We start from the raw sequence: 22,580 nt of genomic DNA, 5'->3' as shown, positions 1-22,580 counted from the left end.
TCCTCGCATTCTTTAGCCAACAGAGGCTCGGTCCTCGCATGCCACAGCCAATAGAGGCTCGGTCCTCGCCTAAGAAGCCTCTCTTCTTGGTTTCGGTTTCTAAAGTCTATTTTTCTCGTTTTCGCCTCGTTTTAAGCCGTTTTTGACCCGGTTAAGGGCCGGAATGACCCGAATGATTCTAAAAAGTTACGGGAACTATTTGAGGGAGATTTGGGAGAGATTTCTCATACTTGGAGAGATTTGGGAGAGATTTGACATTCTTGGAGAGATTTCTCATACAAAGAGATATTTGAGAGAGATTTCGCATACTTGAAGAGATTTGGGAGAGATTTAACATTCTTGGAGAGATTTCTCATACAAAGAGATATTTGAGAGAGATTCCACATACTTGGAGAGATTTGGGAGAAATTTGACATTCTTGGAGAGATTTCTCATACAGAGAGATATTTGAGAGAGATTTCAAGTGTGGCATTTGTGAGTGTTTGGCTCCGCAATGCAAGTCTCTTGAGCCCCGTTAAGTCATGGTTAAGGATCCCACACACTCCCAATGAGTATGCAACATGGTTTTTATCAGTTTAGTTCATTGATTAGCACTAGGGCTTAGGAAATTTTTAACACGAGACTTTTCTCAAGTGATGTTTTCCCATTAATATAGCAAGTTATACAGTACGAACATAACACAAACCCTAATACACAAGGTTTAATCGAGTTGACCGGCTTGACCTGATGACTTGACTTGACTCAAGATTGATGATTGTCACATGGCGGCAGGAGAGGGAAAGGCTAAGGAAGATGGTCGCTGGAATGTAGTGATCGCCGGTCTCTACGCATGGAAACAAAGAACCAGAAAAGTTAACAAGAACGAAATTAAGAAAAGCCGATGGACAATCACAAGCGAAACAGAAAAGGAACCTGCTAAGGGGTTATCTGTAAAGACCTTTAGCGGCGACGGGCAATAGCAGCGACACAAAGGTATTAGCAGCGACATGAGACTGTTAGCGGCGACATCCTGGAGGGAAAAATCAGCGCCTTTTTTCGTTCCACTACGACCCTTGGATTGAAGAGAATTTGGACGGATGAGGATGGTTTGACGCGGATCGTTGTTTGGGGGCCTTAACGGCGACATCTTTAGCGGCGACATGTAATGTGTCCATTACATGTTGCCGCTAATGCACAGCGTCGCCGCTAATGCCCCATTTCTTATAGTGATAACAAAGTATTGATTTTTGGAAATTGTTCACGAATATGTGTGGTTATGTGGATGAACCGGTTAATATATTAGCTTTTTGTTTCTACATTTTAGGTAGAGAAATCCATCTTTTTTAGTTTAAAATTGCACATTTTCGACCGGTTATTGAGTAACATATTTGTTAGTAAGAGTGAAATAGTCCGCTAGAAATCTATAGCAAAACAGTGTTTATGTAATCTGTACAAAAATGCAGTCCGTCGCTAAAATATTACCATAGGAAAAAGAGGACCAAACCTGGTCAAACACATTCCGTCGGTAATATATTTGGTATATTTCCGACGGAAACCTCTTCAAACAAAATATTACCATACCATCCATGCTCTTCGGAAGAAAATGGATTTCCTACAAATTACTTACAGAGTTTTTTTTTTTTCCCTAATAGTGAAATACAAAAATATTAAAAAATTCATTAAGATATGAGGTTAATTCCCCAGCTAATATATGCGCTAACTCAATAAAATATAAGTTTAATTCGAAAAGGGTGGAAATCATATGAGATATGCATCGTTGCAATGGTTTGACGACAAAACTAAGAACGATGCTTTGCTGGCTAATTAAATAATTCTTAATCAGAATAGTAATGAGTAAACACAACTAGATGTAGGAAAAAAGGAAAAAAAACGTGATGTTTCAAAGTCGTCAGCCTTGTCAGAAATTCTTGTTGTTCAACTAAAATGGGAAGTGCAGTGGAAGTCCAACCGTTTAATTATATGGTTTGGACGTACCAAAACTCCATAAACGAGTACTTAAGTTAGTGACAACTTTTAGGTTACTTGAACTAGAGACAACTTGTAGGTTGAAGTAATCCAGAAGCAGTACCAGCAGCAAAGGAGCAAGACGACACCGCTGGTTGACCCCCATATTTGAGATTAACATCCTTTAGTCTGATACCAGTGCATGGCTTTCCTCTTTTACAATCAAATTTCACTGCCACTCGTGTTGCTGATGTTCCGTGTACATCTTCATACACCACGTTGCTGATCTTTACTCCTGAAACCTGATTCGGACAATTCTTATTGTTTGGGCAGTAATTTGCATCTATTAGTATCGGATTTTTTACATTCACCATACGTGCATGCTGGAAACGAACATCCTTCACGAATCCATTGCTACGCCTCGCCCATGTTTTTATCCTAAAACCATTGTCACTACCTATAAATGTAGCGGTTTTTACAGTTACATTCTGGACACCCGCTTCTTTAGCATTCCAACCTAGACTTCCGATGCTGCATCCAAATAACACAACGAATTAACAGATACACAAACAAAATTGGAGAAGAATAATATATATATCATTAATTGTTCAAAACGAAACTATAGATGTTATAAAGCACTGATCATGTACCTTATGCCATGACCGGGTCCACACACCACCTTCTCTATCCAGACATTAGAATTGCCAGGGCCTATAGAGATGCAGTCGTCCCCCGTGGAGATCTTAGAATTCCATATGGTGACGCCTTTGGAATATAATAAATGGATACCGTCTGTGTTAGGGCTGAGGTCGGGTGCTGAGATGCTCACCCCATTTAGCTTGACGTTGGTGCATGCATACACCAGGATGTGGAACATTTGGCTGTTCAATGACCTTAAATTACTGATCACTGTGTTTTGGGAATGGTAGATACCAAGTGTCTGCAAGATTAATAATAAATAATATGAATAATGAATTAATTTAAAAACAATATCATAGTTTAATTATAATGGGGGCATGCACGCATCATGCCGTGATCATACTAACCGTAGATCCTTTAGGACATGTCTTTCGAGAGGATTTGCAGGCCCATAGAGAAGAACCTTGGGCATCAAGGGTTCCACCGGAGATGGTAACACGGTTAGTCCGGTAAAACTTAATCCAAACTTGGGCGTTGCCGATTGCATTATACGTTGAGGGAGCCACCAAAGTTCCATCTATCTTCATTGTGATGGCTTTGCTCTTACATGCTTGGCCGGAGAATGTGATTGCAGAACCGATCAAGTACCTGCCAACGGGTACATAGATGATGGCGGGATTTCTTGAAGCACAGGCCAAACCCCATGCTTTTAGGAAAGCACTTCTCGAGTCTAAGCGGCCGTTGGCTTTGGCTCCAAAACTAAGTACGTTATATGTTACCTTTCCTTGTGAGTAATGGAAGAGGAGGAAAATGCACACTGGAACAAATAGTTTGGTGACCATGATCAAGTTATTATGAATTGGTATAGTAACCAACCTGTTCATTTACTTATTTATAGCAATTAAATTGAGTTCATAACCACTTGGGGGGTGGGAGCATGTTGTATTATTGATAATGATTGATATGAAGTAATCCGTATGTATAGGAGTACGTACGGATCCATTCATATGGTAACATGCAGATCAGAATACTAATCATTTAATTATCCTCCGGAAATGATAAAAATAAAAGGGTCTGAGGATGCTAATGGTAGATGTGATCACTTAATATTTATCCGGAAACGAAGTGAACTTTCCATGATCTCACATGGGTTAGTGAAGTGACAACCCTATAAAAAATATTATTAGAACGTCTTTCAATACTTTAACAAGTACTACGTGCTAATAAAATAAGGGAAAATTTGTTGGGAAATATTATTGAAACAAATTCTAGAATTATATCAGCAATTTTTTTTAAAGTCAAAATAATTTAAATTAAACACCGACATTACTTGTTCATTAAGGTACAGTATAAATTTAGATTATTAATAAAACCAAAATGATATATGATTGATATTAACTCTCAAAATGTCAATCAATACAACTACCATAAAAAGTCACTCTCTTCTCTAAACAAGAAAAGCTCAGAAACGTTTCTAATATGTTGTAGAACTATATGACATTAAGTAGATGATGTTTTTATTTGAACACAAAAAGGTAATTTATTACATATGCTAGCCAGAGATCTTTAGTGGTGACACGTGTCACCGCTAATAGTCTATTTATCGCGGATAATACATATAGCGGTGAGTGTTGCCGCAAAAAGGTCACCGTTGTTAGTTCCTCACTAATGATTTTTACGTCGCCGCTAAAACTTTGTCCCCAGTATACAGTGCATCGCTACTAAAGACGTCTCCACAAATTGTATTTTCTATTTTTTTAGTATATAACATTCAAAATAGAACACTATCAAAATATAAAAAATATTACCAAATATTATTATCAGAAAAATAGTTTGAAACCTTAAAATTTAATAATACAACATCCGATCCAAAAAGATAATCCAAACATCCAGTCAAAAATACTCATCAAAACATAGTGTAGCATATCAAAAATAGTTACACAAACACAACACTACGTTAATCATAATAGTAGCTACTCGTCATGATAGCTCCCCTCGTTTCCTCCGGTATCATTTCATGGTGGCAATGATCGAAACCATTCTCAAGTGTCGTACTACATGCCAGATATGTAACGTCCCAAAAAATTCCAAGAGTTACTTGAATTTTAATTTATAATAACCAATTAAAACTTTTTTTAAAAAAAAGCATCAAGTAATATTCATTTGATTAAAACCATACAATATCAGAGTTAAGTTTACAAAACTGTAGAAACGAACATCTTTGATGCATGTATACAGTCTCGTTGAGCTCCTCTCACTAACGACCTGTAAAATGTTCAATCTACAACTATAAAAATAAAGCTTAGTGAGTTCTCTAATATACCACATATTACATCATACATATAATACATCCACACAAATGTTGGCTCTGGCGCCAAGCAACCAAATCTCATATCTACATACATATATCATGCATAACAAGCCCATTGTTGAGTTCATAGATAGGGGGTTGAACCATGGTCTTATATATAGTAGTTGTGATCGAACCACAATCTTTCTTCTATGTGTTTTGATCCAACCATAATCTTTCATATTAGAGATCGGATCAAACCACAATCTTTCAACTCAGTATTGTGATCCAACCATAATTTTTCATATCAGTGATGTGATCCAACAAAAGTCTTTCATATAATTCATAAAGTCATATGTAGTTAGGGATCATATAGATATTCGAACAGATGACCCACCCGAGAGTGAACAATCAGACAAGAACATCACAATCACCAAATTATCACTATCAAATAATCATGTAACATAAACACGTAGCAAACACTAGTATAGTAACTAGATTTCCCTAGTCACCCTGCTATTGATCACTTCTCATTTACGTCATTCGCTGATCAGTCATATATAATCCTGATAACTAGTCAACCCTAATTACCCTAACCAAACATAACTCCGATAAGTACCATACCATTATCAAGAAATACCCTATGAATTTAGCATACCAAGACACCAGTGTCCTAACGACTCACACATAACAAGGAATTATCCTAGCCATTAGCATACTTATTCTCTAAGATCACGGCTATCATACCATGCAAAGGATATACAATGGGATATGTGGCATTCTGAGAAACAAACCCGAACCACAAAACTAGAGAAGCAAAGCCGCACTCTGACTCCATGTTATTAGATTTTCTAGGTTATAAAAAAATTCATGTGTCGGAAAATGCTTAAAACCTTAAGTTCACATGCTTCCTAGAAAGGATCTATGTTTTCTCTATTGATAGCAATAACCAACGAATATCAAGAAACTCTTGAGAAAGGTTATGAAAATTGAAAATACATAAAGATTAGGGTTACATAACTCTTGGTTATTATAGAAAATAATAATAAAAAAATCATATTGTAGCTCCATGGAAAGCAAGCTTGAATGCCTATAATGGCTTCTACAAAAAAAAACCCTAATAACTCGATGTAACATGCTGTTTCTTGTCCTTTCTTATTTCAGTGTCGTGGATCAGAAGTCGATCGTGTAAAGGATTTGGGCCATCAAAAGATAAAGTTTAGTCATTTTGGAAGGATGCAATGATGGTTGTGAGATCTTAACATTCTTCATCTTGATCTTTATTCTGGAGGTATAAAGCTTAAATCTTTATGATGCATTTGTTATATCTAGCTATTTTTAGGTGCTATGAGCTTTTGGTCACTTTAGAGCATAAAGTTTATATCTTGAAATTTTCTGACCTTGTTATGGATAAAGTTGAAAACTTGATCCATCTAAACATCATATTGATTCAGATCAAAAGGTTGGAGACTTACAGTTAATGGATTAATTTGAAAATTTTATCCATTATGGAGTTATTATTTAGCATCAAAATGTGATTTTGGTCCTTTTATCCCTTCTATGCAAGAGTTATGATGTCTTAATGTATAAATAAGTTAGGGTTTCTCTAACATCTCGAACTTCATAGGTAAATTTCAAATCCATTCTCTTTTGCAAGTTTCAAATTGTAGCCTCTAGGATGTTTGAGTTGAGCCATGAGAATTATAAGGACTGAAGTTGCCACTTTGAGTCAAGAGGAAGTACGCCGAGTGTGCATAAGGGTACTCTAAGCGTACTAAGCATGCCCTAGTACGCTGGGTGTACACTCATGTACGATGGGTGTACTAATGACTAGAGAAAAGCCTAATATTTAGGGTTTTGGGGCTATATAAACACCCTTATGGGCGTACACTCATGTACAACGGGTGTGCTTCCCTAAACCCTAGCTCTTCTTTATGGGTGTAAGCTCGATTGGTGTGTGTTTTGGAGTGTTTTAAAAGAAGATCATTACATTAAAGTGTTGGAGAAGAAGATCAAGTTCATAGATCTGAAGTTAGTTTATGCTCAAGAAGCTCCTAAAGGTATAAAGTTCTAAACTTTATGCACATATTATTAGATCTAATCATTTTACTTTATTAGAGGCATCTTTTGTCCCAGAAGCCATAAAATGGTGTATTTTGTGTTATGAACGTAAAGAGATTTCCTTCTAGGCTCCTGAGGGGACTTTGAGTGATAAAAATCAGGTCCCATTAACTATAAGTGTCCCATGCAATAGGAATAAGGTCTTAATGGATTAAGACCAAGCATTTAGGACTTTATGGATGTCCAAAATGAAAAAGGTCATGACTTTATGGACCCTGGGCATGTTAGGTCTCTGGATCATAGATTTGAACTTAAGTGCTTAAGCCATTAAGCACTTAATAAGTTTTTGTCAAGAAATAGAGTACGCCCAGCGTACTGGGTCAACCATCCCGATGGTTGTTAACCTCTGCTCAAGTACGCCCCGCATACCAAAGGAGTACGCCCCGCGTACGACCTCTGTTGGGCCATGGACATTTTAACTTCGGGTTTTGGGATGTATTATGGAATAATGGAGGTTGGGCATTTGTTGGGCTTAACAAATAAGATGCCATGGGCCATTAGTGGTAGTGGATCATGGGTTTAGGCCCAATAAGGAAGTTGGGCCCAATTTGGTTAATTGGGCTAAATAGTGGATTATGACTTGGACATCAAGTTAAGGATTTGGTGTGGGCCTTCGGCCCAACAAAAAGGAATGGACTTAATGAGTAACGAGGAAACTTATTTAAGGAAATAATATTAGGTATTAACCAAGTAATTTCATTATGTAACAATTCGGGATTTTCGGTGAGTCAACAACCAAAGATTTACAGTATTTGAGCACTACTTACGAGGTTAGTTTCCTCACTATACTAAGGGGTCTAAGGCACCAAGGCTAGCCCATTAGATATGATATCCCAACAGTTGGTAGCATGTTGAGTATGAGTCAGTATTATATGATAGTTGCTATGATAGTTAGGTAGATCTGTAGAACTACATGTGTTATTATGTGTTTATCTGTATGCGCATTAGTTGTTTTATATGTTGACATATTATGTGGGTTGGGTTGAGGATACAGCTTCGTGCGGGAGCCAACAAACCCGAAAGCATTCCAGATACGAGTTGAGGGCCAGGTGGGGCATGCAAGACTCCTACTATAGGATCGATAGCAATCCAGATGTGAGCTATGGGCTTGGAAGGCAATCGAGACTCATACTGTGGGCCCAGGGGTAATCCAGTATGCAAAGCTGTGGACTGAGTTCATTCTGTTATTTGTATATGTGCTTTGTCTAGTGTATCGGCATTTTCGGGGACTGACTAGGCCTCGACTTACAGTTTCATTTTATTATTTCAGGTTCTTCTGGAGATCGTGTCAAGGCAAAGGCATGATCATACATTTCCTCATAATTTGTTTATGTTTCTGGGAAAACTCTGATGTTAGATAATTTTTGAAAACAAGTTGTATTAACTAATGATTTTAAATGTTTTGAAAAGTTTAAAATTAGCTCGAATTTTATGGTTGTTACAAGTTGGTATCGAAGCCTTGCTTTGAGTGAATTGGAGGAACACTTGTGTGAACCCAATCTCAAACCAGGGGAAAAGGTTTTCAAAATGTTTTTTTTAAATGGTTTTCAAAATAAGTAAAGGAGGATGCAGGGTGTACGATCAGTTAGAGCCAGTAAGTAGATCCCAAAATACCATACAGTTATTTGATTATGTGATATGTTGGAACAACATGCTAGTACTAGGATAGGGATCTTCAGGAATTGCATGACATAATTGCCTGATTACATGATGTCTGCTAGCCTAGAGTTTTCTTTATATGAAACTGACATCATTACTGTAGATACTTGTGTATGCATCACGGTTATACATAATTAAGATCTTATAGCCTTAGAATGTTTGATTTGGCCTTATGTTATGTTCTTTTCTGATTGGGAGCTTACGGTAGCATTAGATATTCGAAAGCCTATAGGGTCCAACGTTATGTATGACTAGCATACACTAGTGCTGCAGGGTTGGTGGAAGCTTCATGGATGGGAGGGTTGTGTGAGGCTGAGAGGCCAGTTTTGAGATATTTAAGATTCCTCTAGGTGTGAGGATTGAGCGCTCGCTATAATTATATATGTATATGGTTAGGGTATTGTGGTGATACTTGAGAAAAATGTGGCTATGTGTGGAAGGTAGTATGGGCCCGTACTACTAAAAGCACAGGACCCATACGCGTAGCAAGGAAGTCATAATCCCTAGGGTATCGTCATGAATTGGTTCCCAGTTATTATGATAATTATCTAATATCATTTTCATTTGTTTCAGAATGGTGATGATTAGGGGATTTGTGACGGGATCTGGTTTAGGATCAGCATCAGGAGACAGAGGCCAGGAGAGGCCAGCAACACCTGAGCCTGTGGTGCAGATGGTTATAGAGAAGTTGGATGCCAGGAACCGAGAGATCCTACAGGATGAGGTTGCTGCTATGTGTTATGCTTATCTGTCTTACCTGTGCTTAGGTACATTTTTAGTAATCTCCTTTCCTGTTTTGGTTTTATTTGATTCGGGGACGAGTCGGTCGTTTGTATCTCAGACGTTTAGCATGGAGTTCAATGTACTGGTAGGCGAGCTAGAGTGTCCGTTGCAACTCTTTATCGCCAACGAACACGAAGTTTCTTCTTCGTCGGTCTACCGAGGATGTGAGTTGAAGATATTCGGAGTGTCCTATCCGATAGACCTGGTTCCGATTCCTATATGGGATGTATGCATGATTGTGGGAATGGATTGGCTCAGTCGATTCGGTGCCCTGATTGATTGCGAGGGTCAGCAGGTAGTAGTTCTAACCCTAAGTGGGGGAGAACTGATTGTTTATGGCAAGGGAAACAGAGTGGGATCAGGGTTTTGTTCAGCCGACAGAGCTCGACAGTATATTCAGCACGGGTGTGCTGGTTATCTAGCATATGTGGTGGTAACACAGTTACGCGATCAGCTTTCAGTTGTAGAGGTTCCAGTGGTCAAGGAGTCTGCTGACATGTTTCCGGAGGAGTTACCTGGAGTGCCTCCGAAAAGGTAGGTCAAGTTCAGGATCAACCTAGTGCCATGTGTGGCCCCTGTCGCTAAGGCACCGTATCGATTGGTACCGCCTGAAATACATGAGTTGTCATCCCAGTTTCAGGAGGTGCTGGGCAAGCAGTTCATTCGACCTAGCACTTCTCCATAGAGAGTACCGATACTCTTCGTAAAGAAGAAGGATGGATCGCACCGGATGTGCATAGACTAAATGGAGTTGAACAAGTTGATGGTGAAGAACCGTTACCCACTCCTTGGGATAGACAACCTATTTGATCAGTTGGAGGGGGCATCATGGTTCTCCAAGATTGATTTGAGATTCAGGTACCATCAGGTCAGGGTAAGGTAAGAGGATGTGGAAAAGACCATGTTCAGGACACGGTATGGGCATTATGAGTTTGTGGTGATGCAATTTGGGCTTATTAATGCGCCGGCGATATTTATGGACCTGATGAATCAGGATTGCAGACCGATGCTCGATTGCTCACTCATTGTGTTCATTGATGATATATTGGTGTATTCCAAGACTCGAGAGCAGAACGAGGAGCATCGGTGGGAGTTATTGGGGGGTTTTGAGGCAAGAACGACTTTATACCAAGTTCTCGAATTGCAAGTTTTGGTTACAAGAGGTCCAGTTCCTAGGGAATCTCATTAACCAAGATGGGATTTTGGTCGATTTGGCCAAGATCGAGGCAGTTATGCAGTGGGAGGTTCCGAAATCTTCCTCGGAGGATCATTGTAGATCGAGGAAGGGGGTGGGTTTTCGGTGGGGCCCTGAGCAGCTGAGGGTGTTTGAGACCCTCAGGTAGCGTTTATGCGAGGCCCTAGTTTTGACCCTTCCTGAGGGGACGAATGACTGTATGGTATACTGTGATGCATCCATCATAGGTCTGGGAGTGTTCCTCAGGCAGAGAGGAAGAGTGATAGCCTACGCTTCATGGCAATTGAAATCGCACAAGGCAAGATACCCCACACATGATCTGGAGCTGGGAGAAGTGGTATTCGCTTTCAAGATTTGGAGACATTATCTCTATGAGGTCCGTTGCACCATATTCACGGACCACAAGAGCTTGAGATATATTATGGATTAGCCGAACCTGAATATAAGGCAGCACAGGTGGCTGGATGTAGTCAAGGACTACGACTGTGAGATCCTTTACCACCCTGGTAAAGCGAACATAGTCGCGGATGCTCTGAGTTTCAAGATATCCGAACCTTGTGTTTCAGTGGCATACATGAGGATATCAGTAGATACCCCACTTGTGCGATTACTTAGGCAAGCTCAGGTAGAGGGTATGCATAGGGAGAATTGGAAAATGGAGAGGATTAAGGGTGAAAACACTCGGTTTGTGCTGGATAGCAGGGGATTGTTGACCTATTGTGGTCGGGTCTAGGTTCCGATGTCTGGTGGTGTCAGAAATATCATTTTGGAGGAGGCTCATAAATCTTGCTTTTCTATTCATCCGGGGCCCACCAAGATGTACCGGGATTTGTGTTTGAGTTACTGGTGGCCGTGCATGAAGCAAGAGATCGCTTGGTATGTGGAAAGGTTCCTGACCCGTAGGATGGTCAAGACGGAGCACCAAAGGCCACAGGCAAGATGCAGCCTCTTGAGGTACCCATGTGGAAATGGGAGCAGATCACGATGGACTTTATCACCAAGCTGCCAAGGACGAAAAGAGGTTTCGATTCCATATGGGTCATTGTGGATCGAATGAACAAGAGTGCCCACTTTCTGGCCATTCGGGAGAGCTCATCGGCCGAGAAATTGACCGAGCTATACGTTCGCGAGATTGTCGTTCGACATGGGGTTCCGGTCTCTATCGTCTCAGACCGTGATGTTCGGTTCACCTCCTGATTCTGGCAGAAGTTCCATGAGGAACTGGGCACACGGCTGCATTTCAGTACTGCCTACCATCCAAAGACGGACGACCAGAGTGAGCGAACCATACAGACTCTTGAGGACATGTTGAGAGCCTGTATTATTGACTTCGGTGGGAGTTGGGACTCCTACCTACCTCTCATGGAGTTCTTGTATAATAAAAGCTTTCATTCCAGCATAGGTGCCCCGCCTTATGAGATGTTGTATGGGAGGAGATGTCGCACCCCAGTCTGTTGGGGGTAAGGTGTGTCACAGGGTGATGGTTCATATTGAGGTAGTTCTACAAACTATCAAGAGGATTCAACAGATCAGATAGCGACTGCAGACCGCTTAGAGTCGGCAGAAAAGTTATGCTGACTGGCGTTGATCTGAATTAGAGTTTCAGGTCGGTGATATGGTGCTGCTGAAGGTTTCACCCTGGAAGGGTGTAATCCGCTTTAGGAAGAGGGGGAAATTGGGTCCACGATTCATTGTACCATTTCGAGTTATTGCCAGGGTTGGAAAAGTCACTTTTAGACTAGATCTTCCAGAGGATCTCAGCCAGATTCACATCACTTTTCACATTTCTCAGCTACGAAAGTGCATATTGGATGAGGATGCGGTAGTGACATTGGATGATGTCCAGGTTGATGAGCACCTGAACTACGTGGAACAGGCGGTGGCTATTTTTGAAAGGAATATAAAAATTTTGTGTAGCAAGGAAATACCTTTGGTGAAGGTGAAATGGGGGCATCGGAAGGCATCTGAATGGACTTGGGATCCAGAGTCCGAAATGTGGGAGCACTACCTGGATCTTTTTGCTACAATAGACTACGGGGACAAAGTCTAGGTTAAGTGGGAGAGAATTGTAGCATCCCATACTTTGCAGGTAAATTTCAAATCCATCCTCATTTGCAAGTTTCAAATTGTAGCCCCTGGGATGTTTGAGTTGGGCCATGAGAAGTATTAGGACTGAAGTTGCTACTTTAAGTCAAGAGGGAGTACGCTGATTGTACATAAGGGTACTTTAAGCGTACTAGGCGCGTCCTAGTATGCTGGGCGTACACTCATGTATGCCAAGCGTACTAATGACTGGAGCAAACCCTAATATTTAGGGTTTGGTGGCTATATAAACACCCTTATGGATCATTTCCCTTGACTATCCTCATCATCCACATCCTACATTCATCCTTCCCCAAAACCTAGCTCTTCTTTGTGGGTGTAAGTTTGATTGGTGTGTGTTTTGGAGTGTTTCAAGAGAAGATCATTACGTTAAAGTGTTGGAGAATAAGATCAAGTTCATAGATCTGAAGTTAGATTGTGATCAAGATGCTCCTAGAGGTATAAATTTCTAAACTTTATGCACATATGCTTTGATCTAATCATTTTACTTTATTAGAGGCATCTTTTGTCCCAAAAGCCATAAAATGGTGTATTTTGTGTTATGAACATAAAGAGCTAGCATTCCAGGCTCTTAAGGGGACTTTAAGTGATAAAAATCAAGTCCCATTAGCTATAAGTGTCCCATGCAAGAGGAATAAGGTCTTAATGGATTAAGACCAAGCATTTAGGACCTTATGGACGTCCAAAGTGAAAAAGGTCGTGACTTTATGGACCCTATGCATGTTAGGTCTCTGGATATGATATTTGAACTTAAGTGCTTAAGCCATTAACCACTTAATAAGGGTTTTTCAAGAAATGGAGCACTCCCAGCGTAGTTTCGGTATGCCCAACATACTGGGTCAACCACCCCGACGGTGGTCAACCTCTGGTCGAGTACGCCCCGCATACGACCTCTTTTGGGCCATGGACATTTCGACTTCGGGTTTTGGGCTGTCTTGTGGAGTAAGGGAGTTGGGGACTTTGTTGGGCTTAAAAAAACAAGATCTCATGGGCCATTTGTGGTAGTGGATCATGGGTTTAGGCCTAATAAGGAGGTTGGGCCCAATCTGGTAAATTGGGCAAAATAGTTGATTATAACTTGGACCATCAAGTTAGGGATTTGGTGTGGGCCTTCGGCCCAAGAAAAAGGAATGGACTTAATGAGTAATGAGAAAACTTAGTTAAGGAAATAATGTTGGGTATTAACCAAGTAATTTCATTATGTAACAGTTCGTGATTTCCGGTGAGTCAGCAAGCAGAGATTTAGAGTATTCCATCACTACTTACGAGGTGAGTTTCCTCACTATACTAAGGGTTCTAAGGCACCAAGGCCGACCCATTGGATATGATATCCCAGTAGTTGGTAGCATGTTGAGTATGAGTCAGTATTATTTCATAGTTGCTATGACAGTTTGGTAGATATGTAGACCTGTGTTATTATGTGTTGATTTGTATGCGTATTAGTTGTTGTATATGTCGACCTATTATGTGGGGGGGGGGGGGGATGTGGATATTGCTTCGTACGGTAACCAACAAACCCGGGAGCATTCAAGATACGAGCTGAGGGCCAGGTGGGGCATGCCAGACTCGTACTGTGGGCTCGGTGGCAATCCAGATGTGAGCTGTGGGCCCGGAAGGCAATCCAGAATCGCACTGTGGGCCGATGGGTAATCCAGTCTGCAAAGCTGTGGACCCAGTTCATGTTGCTATTTGTATATGTGTTATGTGCATTGTATCAATATTTTGGGGGACTTACTAAACATCAGCTTACAGTTTCAGTTTATTGTTTCAGGTCATCAGGGGACCACGACAAGACGAAGGCGTGATCGTATAGCTCCTCATAAATTTTTTAAGTTTCTGGGAAAACTCTAATGTTAGACAATTTTTGAAAACAAGTTTTATTAACTATTGATTTTAAATATTTTGAAAAGTTTAAAATTAGCTCGAATTGTATGGTTGTTACAGTTTTGGATTTTTGACATCTTTTAGCCATGGGAAGTCATAAGGGTGGAATGTTTATGAATTAAGTCAATGTTTAGAGTTTTGATATAAGCTCTAGACAAATGATCTTAAGTGATAAAGTACATAATGGAAAATTAAGGACGGGTTGCATACGTTGGGCATACTTAATTGCCTTGGGTTTTGATTATTGTTGAATTCTGTTGACCATTGACTTTTAACCATGTTTGACCATGGTTCAAACATGAAGGTTTTGGAATGTTGAATAAGGTTTTACCTGGTTTTTGTGATTAGCGGATTCACGGGAGTACCGAGTGCAGAAACGAAACAGTGACTCAATTCTTGGGTTTGTTCGATTCAGGTGTGTTTTCCTTACTGTACTTGTGGGTCGTAGGCACCAATACCAACCCACTATATTATGTATCATAATATATAGGATGTTATTATTTTGTGGTGATCTATTAGATCTATTTCCGGGTATATAGATGATGGCGGGATTTCTTGAAGCGCAGGCCAAACCCCATGCTTTTAGGAAAGCACTTCTCGAGTCTAAGCGGCCGTTGGCTTTGGCTCCAAAACTAAGTATGTTATATGTTACCTTTCCTTGTGAGTAATGGATGAGGACGAAAATACGCACCGGAACAAATAGTTTGGTGACCATGATCAAGTTATTATGAATTGGTATAGTAATCAACCTGTTCATTTACTTATTTATAGCAATTAAATTGAGTGCATAACCCAGGTATTCACTTGGGGGGTGGGAGCATGTTGTATTATTGATAATGATTGATATGAAGTAATCCGTATGTATAGGAGTACGTACGGATCCATTCATATGGTAACATGCTGATCAGAATACTAATCATGTAATTATCCTCCGGAATATATCTTTAAGAAATAATGGACGTTTTTTAAAGATGAAAATTGAAGGGTCTCAGGATGCAATTGTAGATGTGATCACTTAATATTTATCCACATGCATATGGGAAGCGAAGTGAACTTTCTATATATGATCTCACATGGGTTAGTGAAATGTCAACCCTATAAAAAAATTATTAGAACGTCTTTCAATACTTTAACAAGTACGTATTAATAAAATAAGAGAAAATTTGTTGGGAAATATTATTGAAACAAATTCTAGAATTATATGAGCAATTTTTTTTTTTAAAGTCACAATAATTTAAATTAAACACCTACATTTCTTGTTCGTTAAGGCACGGTATAAATTTATATGATTAATAAAACCAAAATGATATATGATTGATATCAACTCTGAAAATATCAATGAACACAAAAACCTTATAAAGTCACTGTCTGTCTTCCCTGTACAACAAAAGCTCCGAAACGTTTCTAATATGTGTAGAACTATATGACATTAAGTAGATGATGTTTTTATTTGAATACCAAAAAAGGTAATTTATTACAAATGCTAGCGAGAGATCTTTAGTGGTGACACCCGTCACCGCTAATAGTCCTGGTTATCACGGATAATACATGTAGCCGTGAGTATTGTCGCTGAAAGGTCATCGTTGTTGATTCATCACTAAAGATTTTTACGTCGCCACTAAAACTTCGTCCCCACTAATACCGCGCGTCGCTATTAAAGACGTCTCCTCAAATTGTATTTTCTAGTTTTTTAGTATCTAACATTAAAAATAGAACACTATAAAAATATAAAAAATATTACGAAATATTATTTTCAGAAAAATAGTTTAAAACCTTAAAATTTAATAATACAACATCTGATTCAAAAAGATAATCCAAGCATTCGGTCCAAAATACTCATCAAAACATAATGTAACATATCAAAAATAGTTACACAAACACAACATTAGATTAATCATACAAGTAGCTACTTGCTCCCCTAGTTTCCTCCGGTATCATTTCATGGTGGCAATGATCGAAACCATTCTCAAGTGCCTTACTACATGCCAGATTTTTAACGTCCCAAAAAATTCCAAGAGATTTTTTGAATTTTAATTTATAATAACCAATTAAAACTTTTGTTTCAAAAATCATTAAGTAACATTCATTTGATTAAAACCATACAATATCAGAGTTAAGTTTACAAAACTATAGAAACGAACATCTTTGATGCATGTATACAGTCCCGTTGAGTTCCTCTCACGAACGACCTGCAAAATGTTTAATCCACAACTATAAAAATAAAGCTTAGTGAGTTATCTATTATACCACATATAACATCATACATATAATACTTCAACACAAATGTTACCTCTAGCGCCAAACAACCAAATCTCCTATCTACATACATATATCATACATAATGGGCCCATCGCTGACTTCATAGCCAGGGGGTCGAACTCTGGTCTTCTATACAGTAGTTGTCATCGAACCACAATCTTTCTTCTCAATGTTTTGATCCAACCACAGTCTTTCATATTAGAGATCTGATCAAACCACATCTTCCAACTTAGTGTTGTGATCCAACCATAATCTTTCATATGAGTGATGTGATCCAACCAAATTCTTTCATATAATTCATGAAGTCATATGTAGTTAGGGATCATATAGATATTCGAACATATGACCCACCTGAGAGCGAACAATCAGAAAAGAACATCACAATCAAGTATTAGACAGAGTGTTCTTAGGCTATCTAACTTAAACTACATAGAAACCAAACTATCACTATCACATAATCATGTAACATAAACACATAGCAAACACTAGTATATTCATACCCTTAGTAACTAGCTTTCCCTAGTTACCCTGCCATTGATCACTTACGTCATTCGCTGATTACTCATATATAATCCGGATAACTGGTCTACCCTAATTACCCTAACCAAACATAACTCCAATAAGTACCATACCATTGTCAAGAAAGACCCTATCAATTTAGCATACCAAGACACCAGTATCCTAACGACAAACAGAGAACAATGCATTATCCTATCCGTTAGCATACTTATTCTCTAAGATCACGTCTATCATACCATGCAAAGGATATATAATGGGATATGTGGCATTATGAGAAACAAACCCGAACCACAAAACCAGAGAAGCAAACCCGTACTTTGACTTCATGTTGTTGGATTTTCTAGGTTATAAAAATTTCATGTGGTGGAAAATGCGTAAAACCTTAAGTCCACATGCTTCCTAGAAATGATCTATGTTTTATCTATTAATAGCAATAACCAACGAATATCAAGAGACCCTTGAGAAATGGTATGAAAATTGAAAATACATAAAGATTAGGCTTACATACCTCTTGATTATTATAGAAAATAATAAAAAAATTCTCTTGTAGCTCCATGGAAAGCAAGCATCAAAAGCTTGAACGCCTATAATGGCTTATACCAAAAAAACCCTAATAACTCGATGTAACATCATGTTACCTGTCCTTTCTTATTTCAGTGTCATGGATCGAAAGTCGATCTTCTAAAGGATTTGGGCCATGAAAAGGTAAAGTTTTTTTCATTTTGGAAGGAGGCAATGATGGTTGTGAGATCTTAACGTTCTTTACCTTGATCTTTATTCTGGAGGTATAAAGTTTAAATCTTGTTGATGCATTTGTTAGATCTAGCTAGTTTTTGGTGCTATTTGCATTTGGTCACTTTAGAGCACAAATTATAGATCTTTAAAGTTTCTGACCTTGTTATGGATAAATTTGAAAACTTTATCCATCTAAAAATCATATTGATTCAGATCTAAAGGTTGGAGACTTACACTTAATGGATTAAGTTGAAAACTTTATCCATTATGGAGTTATTATGAACCATTAAAATGTGATTTTGGACATTTTGGAAGGAGGTAATGATGGTTGTGAGATCTTAACGTTCTTTACCTTGATCTTTATTCTGGAGGTATAAAGCTTAAATCTTGTTGATACATTTGTTAGATCTAGCTAGTTTTGAGTGCTATTTGCATTTGGTCACTTTAGAGCACAAATTATAGATCTTTAAAGTTTCTGACCTTGTTATGGATAAAGTTGAAAACTTTATCCATCTAAAAATCATATTGATTCAGATCTAAAGGTTGGAGACTTACACTTAATGGATTAAGTTGAAAATTTTATCCATTATGGAGTTATTATGAACCATTAAAATGTGATTTTGGTCATTTTATCCCTTTCATGCAAGAGTTATGATGTCTTAATGTATAAATAAGTTAGGGTTTTGGCTTTTGGACCACTTTTAGCCATGGAAAGCCATAAAGGTTGAATGTTTAAGAATTAAGTTGATGTTTAGAGTCTAGATATAAGCTTTGGACAAAAGATCTTAAATGATAAAGTACTTAATGGAGAGTTAAGGGCAGGCTGCATACGCTTGGCATTCTTAGTTGCATTGGGTTTTGACTTTTTTTTACTTCCGTTGACCGTTGACTTTTAACAATGTTTGACCATGGGTCTAACAAGAAGGTTTTGGACTGTTGATTGTTGTTTTACCTGGTTTTTGAGATAAGCGGGTTCATGGGAGTACGCAATGCAGAATTGGAAGAGCGTCTCAATTCTCGGGTTTCTTCGATTCAGGTGTATTTTCGTCACTATACTCGTGGTTCGAAGGCACCAATACCGGCCCACTAGATTATGTATTATCGTATATAGGATGTTATTATGTTGTGGTGATCTATTAGATCTGTTTCCGGATATATAGGATGTTGATGTGCTATGGTGATCTACTAGATCTTTGTACACATCCTTATATGATAGGATGACGATGCAGTGGTATATTGGTTATCATCTAGTGGAGTGTCCTAGTGTAACATCCAAAATCTTGAAAATAATTTGTTGAGAATAACCCTATTTCTAGGTAAAATATATGAGTTGGAGGGACCAACTCATCGTGTTGAAGATGGATTGATCACGAGGGTTTAACGAACCAACTCGCCGAGTTGGTAGCTAAGAAGGAAACCCTAATTTTTAGGGTCTTGCACCTTACTTAAAGTCCTTAAGTCCTTTTTCTGGCCTCCCTATCAGCCTCCATTGTTGTCTAAACCCTAAATCAGGTTGTAGCCTCCATTACCAAGTTTTTGGAGCCTTGGAAGGTAGGTTGGTGTTCTTTTTGTGCATTATGGGGGAATTAGAAGATCTTGAAGTTTCTACATTGGAGAAGGAAGTCTTGGATCCTGAATCACTCCATTTCTTGTAGTCACTTTAAGGTATCAAGTTCATACCTTGACTTATGGATTATTAGATCTCCTTATCTTGGGTTTTGTTTTGTTTTGGCCTCATTTTGGGGATGATGATGGAGTAAAGTCATTTTAGGGGCTGTTCCATCAGATCTGAGTTGGTTTTGGTATCCTTTTGCTTAACTTTGCAAATTTATGAGGATTTTGGTGTCATGCATGCATTAAGTCAATTATTAAGTCCATTACAAGCTTACGAGCTTCATTTAGACATGCATGAACATAAAGTTGGGACTTTACGTGGCTTTCCAGTACAAGGAATTCAGATCAATGTTTTAGAGTCATGTCCTCATGGATTAAGTGCTTAATGTGTTAAGAGGTAGGCTTCTGGCAAAGTTGATGAGTTTGATGGATAAACTCGGTAAGGTGGCTCGGTTTTCCCCAACAATTTCAGATTAATAGTGGATCTTGGCGAGTTGGTGGGTCAACTTGGCGATTTGACTTGGTTTTTCTCGATCTATGCAGATTGATGGAGAAAATCAACGAGTAGAAGGACAACTCGACTAGTTGGGTCAACGTGGACCGTTAACTTTGACTTTCGATTTATGTCGTTGACCAAGTTTGTCCCAAGGGGTGCTTGAAGTAATCTGAATTGTAATAAGGAAAAGTATGGGATTAGGATAAGGCCCGTATAGGGTTAGGGCTAATTTGGAAAATTAGGCCATTAGTGGGCCTTTGTGGATCTTTTGGTGTTGGGCCTCAGCTTTGGTTCATGTTCGGTTAAGGGTAAAATGGTTAATTTACCCCAAGTATGTATTGAGGATTATAGCATGGAAGCTAATTGCTAATTGGTTGTGTTGTTGGTATTGATAGCTCGGGAAGCCGACAAGGCAGCAACTAAGGCTTTTCTTTCGGGGAGCTTCTGCATTCGAGGTGAGTTTTTCTCACAGTACTTTCGGGTCAAAGGCACCAAGGCCGACCCATTGGTTTGTTAGCTTGCTATTTGCAGATATGCAGAGTATGGAATAGATATGCATGAGTATGCAAGTTCTTGATATGCTACTCTGGTAGATCTGTAGGACTACCTAAGATTCTGTTTGCATGATTATTTGCGCATGTGGTAATCTGTCAGCATATTGTGTTAGGTTGAGGTTGTACTACTTTGTGCGGTAGCCAACAAACCATGGGTCATTCCAGATATAAGTTGATGGCTGGGTAGGGCATGTCAGACTCATACTGAGGGCTCAATAGCATTCCAGATACGAGCTGAGGATCAGGTTGGTATGGGTTTATAGGTATTGGAGCAATCCATATATGAGATGAGGACCTTTTTCGTATGCCGGACTCGTACCTAGTTCGTATGTCGATTGGTATGCCTGACTCCCAGGTATAAATTTTACCGCTTTATATTCATATTTAAAGGCCTACTCGATGAGTTGGATGCCGCAAATCGTCATGTAGAAATGAATATGGCCACGTGACTTAAGCGATCTACTCAACGAGTTGGAGATGGAATGTGAAACCCTAATTGTTAGGGTTTGCACCCTATTTAAAGGAACTTAAGTCCTTTCCTCCAGCTTCCTTACCACCTTTTGATAGCCAAAAGCAACCCTAATCCATCTAAACCTTATTCTTGAGTGTGTGAGAGGCTCAAGTGTGTTTTTGGTGCATTTGTTAAAGAAACTTGAAGATTAATGAGCATGGAACAAGAGGAAGTGTGAGAGACTCGGCGAGTCGACTAGGGTTTTCATGATTTCTTGAGTTCTGAAGGAACTCGGTGAGTCAGTAAGCTACACTCGACGAGTTGGGTCAACATGGATTGTTAACCTTGATCGTTGACTTTGGCTTTAACCAAAGGTTGACGAGTTGAGTTCTGAGGGTACTTTAGTAACTTGGGTATTTATGGAAGTGAATAATTGGCGGTTGTAGGTGTTGTCATTTACAGTCGTGCTTTGGAAGTTTGATATTTCAGTTCCGAACAACAGTGTGAGGTGAGTCTTCCTCACTATACTCAAGGGTCGAAGGCACCAAGGCCAACCCTTTAGATTGTTATCTTGCTTTATTGTTAGTATGATTTGTTAGATCGGTATCCTGGTAGATAGGATGGTTCTACGTGGTTATGATAAGTTAGATTCGTATCCTAGTAGATAGGATGGTACTATGCTTAGGGGAGGTTTGTTTCGCTTCTTAATCATCCCATCAAGAGGCTACCTCTAGACCGTTCAGATTCAGAGTGTTTGGTTGAAGCTTTTTTATCCTCTTAACCATTCAGATGTGGCAAAGTATGGTCTGAATCGGGAAGAGATTAGGAGGAATCCGAATGAAAAAAAAAGACTTATAATACCCTTTGCCCTAAGAAAAAGAAACACGTCTACCTTTTGTTTTTTTCACCATTGCTACACAACACTCCTCCCTTATAATCCCTATTCTGAGGCACTGACCACTTCCCCTGGCCAGCCTCCGGTAGCGCCACTCCACCTTCGTTGCCTCCCCCCTCGACGCCTCCCCCTTCGTCGGTAAGTTATGTTGTCTTTTTCTTTTTGGTCGATTTTTTCAGGCGGATCTTTTTTGTCATTTTTTCCAAGCCCTAAAACATATTATGTTTAGTTTTTAATAAATTGGTGTTTGATTTATGTTCTTGCTGAACGATTTTTTAGGGTTTGTATGAAATCCATTTTTCTTCTTTGATCTTGCTTCTCTATCTAGGTTTGATTGTCATTTTGTGTGTTGAAGTGCGATGAAACAACTAGCAAGAGAGGTGTGCCCAAAGGTTCTTCCACTGCCACTGCAACAAGACGAGTTTCATTGGAAAATAGC

General features: G+C 39.1%; 1 protein-coding gene across 2 annotated transcripts; it reads right to left on the bottom strand.

The window, feature by feature from the left end:
- Positions 1–2,027: 2,027 nt before the first annotated feature.
- On the bottom strand, positions 2,028–5,931 carry LOC145000989 (polygalacturonase-like). Of its 2 annotated transcripts, XM_078960301.1 has the most exons (4): positions 5,895–5,931; positions 2,991–3,400; positions 2,595–2,884; positions 2,028–2,475 (listed from the first exon to the last, which is right to left on the bottom strand). In XM_078960301.1, exons 1-4 carry the CDS (start codon positions 5,929–5,931, stop codon positions 2,028–2,030), a joined length of 1,185 nt encoding a protein of 394 aa, XP_078816427.1. The 2 variants fall into 2 exon arrangements, with proteins under 2 accessions (XP_078816427.1, XP_078816428.1); XM_078960302.1 differs by lacking the exon at positions 5,895–5,931 and having other exon boundaries at positions 2,991–3,425.
- Between the last annotated feature and the right edge of the window lie 16,649 nt (positions 5,932–22,580).

The sequence above is a fragment of the Lactuca saligna genome, chromosome 6 (genome assembly GCF_052625555.1).
Source record: "Lactuca saligna cultivar CGN05327 chromosome 6, ASM5262555v1, whole genome shotgun sequence".
NCBI classification, from domain to species: Eukaryota; Viridiplantae; Streptophyta; class Magnoliopsida; order Asterales; family Asteraceae; genus Lactuca; species Lactuca saligna.
Note: the sequence above shows the minus strand (reverse complement) of the source record. Positions and strands in the feature narration are given on the sequence as shown.

Coding starts and splice junctions, on each gene's coding strand:
- LOC145000989 (XM_078960301.1), bottom strand. CDS start 5,931: ATGATTTTTTTATTATTATTTTCTATAATAACCAAGA. Junction 2,885..2,990: donor CATGTCCTAAAGGATCTACG/GTTAGTATGATC, acceptor TTAATCTTGCAG/ACACTTGGTATCTACCATTC. Junction 2,476..2,594: donor GGACCCGGTCATGGCATAAG/GTACATGATCAG, acceptor ATTTGGATGCAG/CATCGGAAGTCTAGGTTGGA.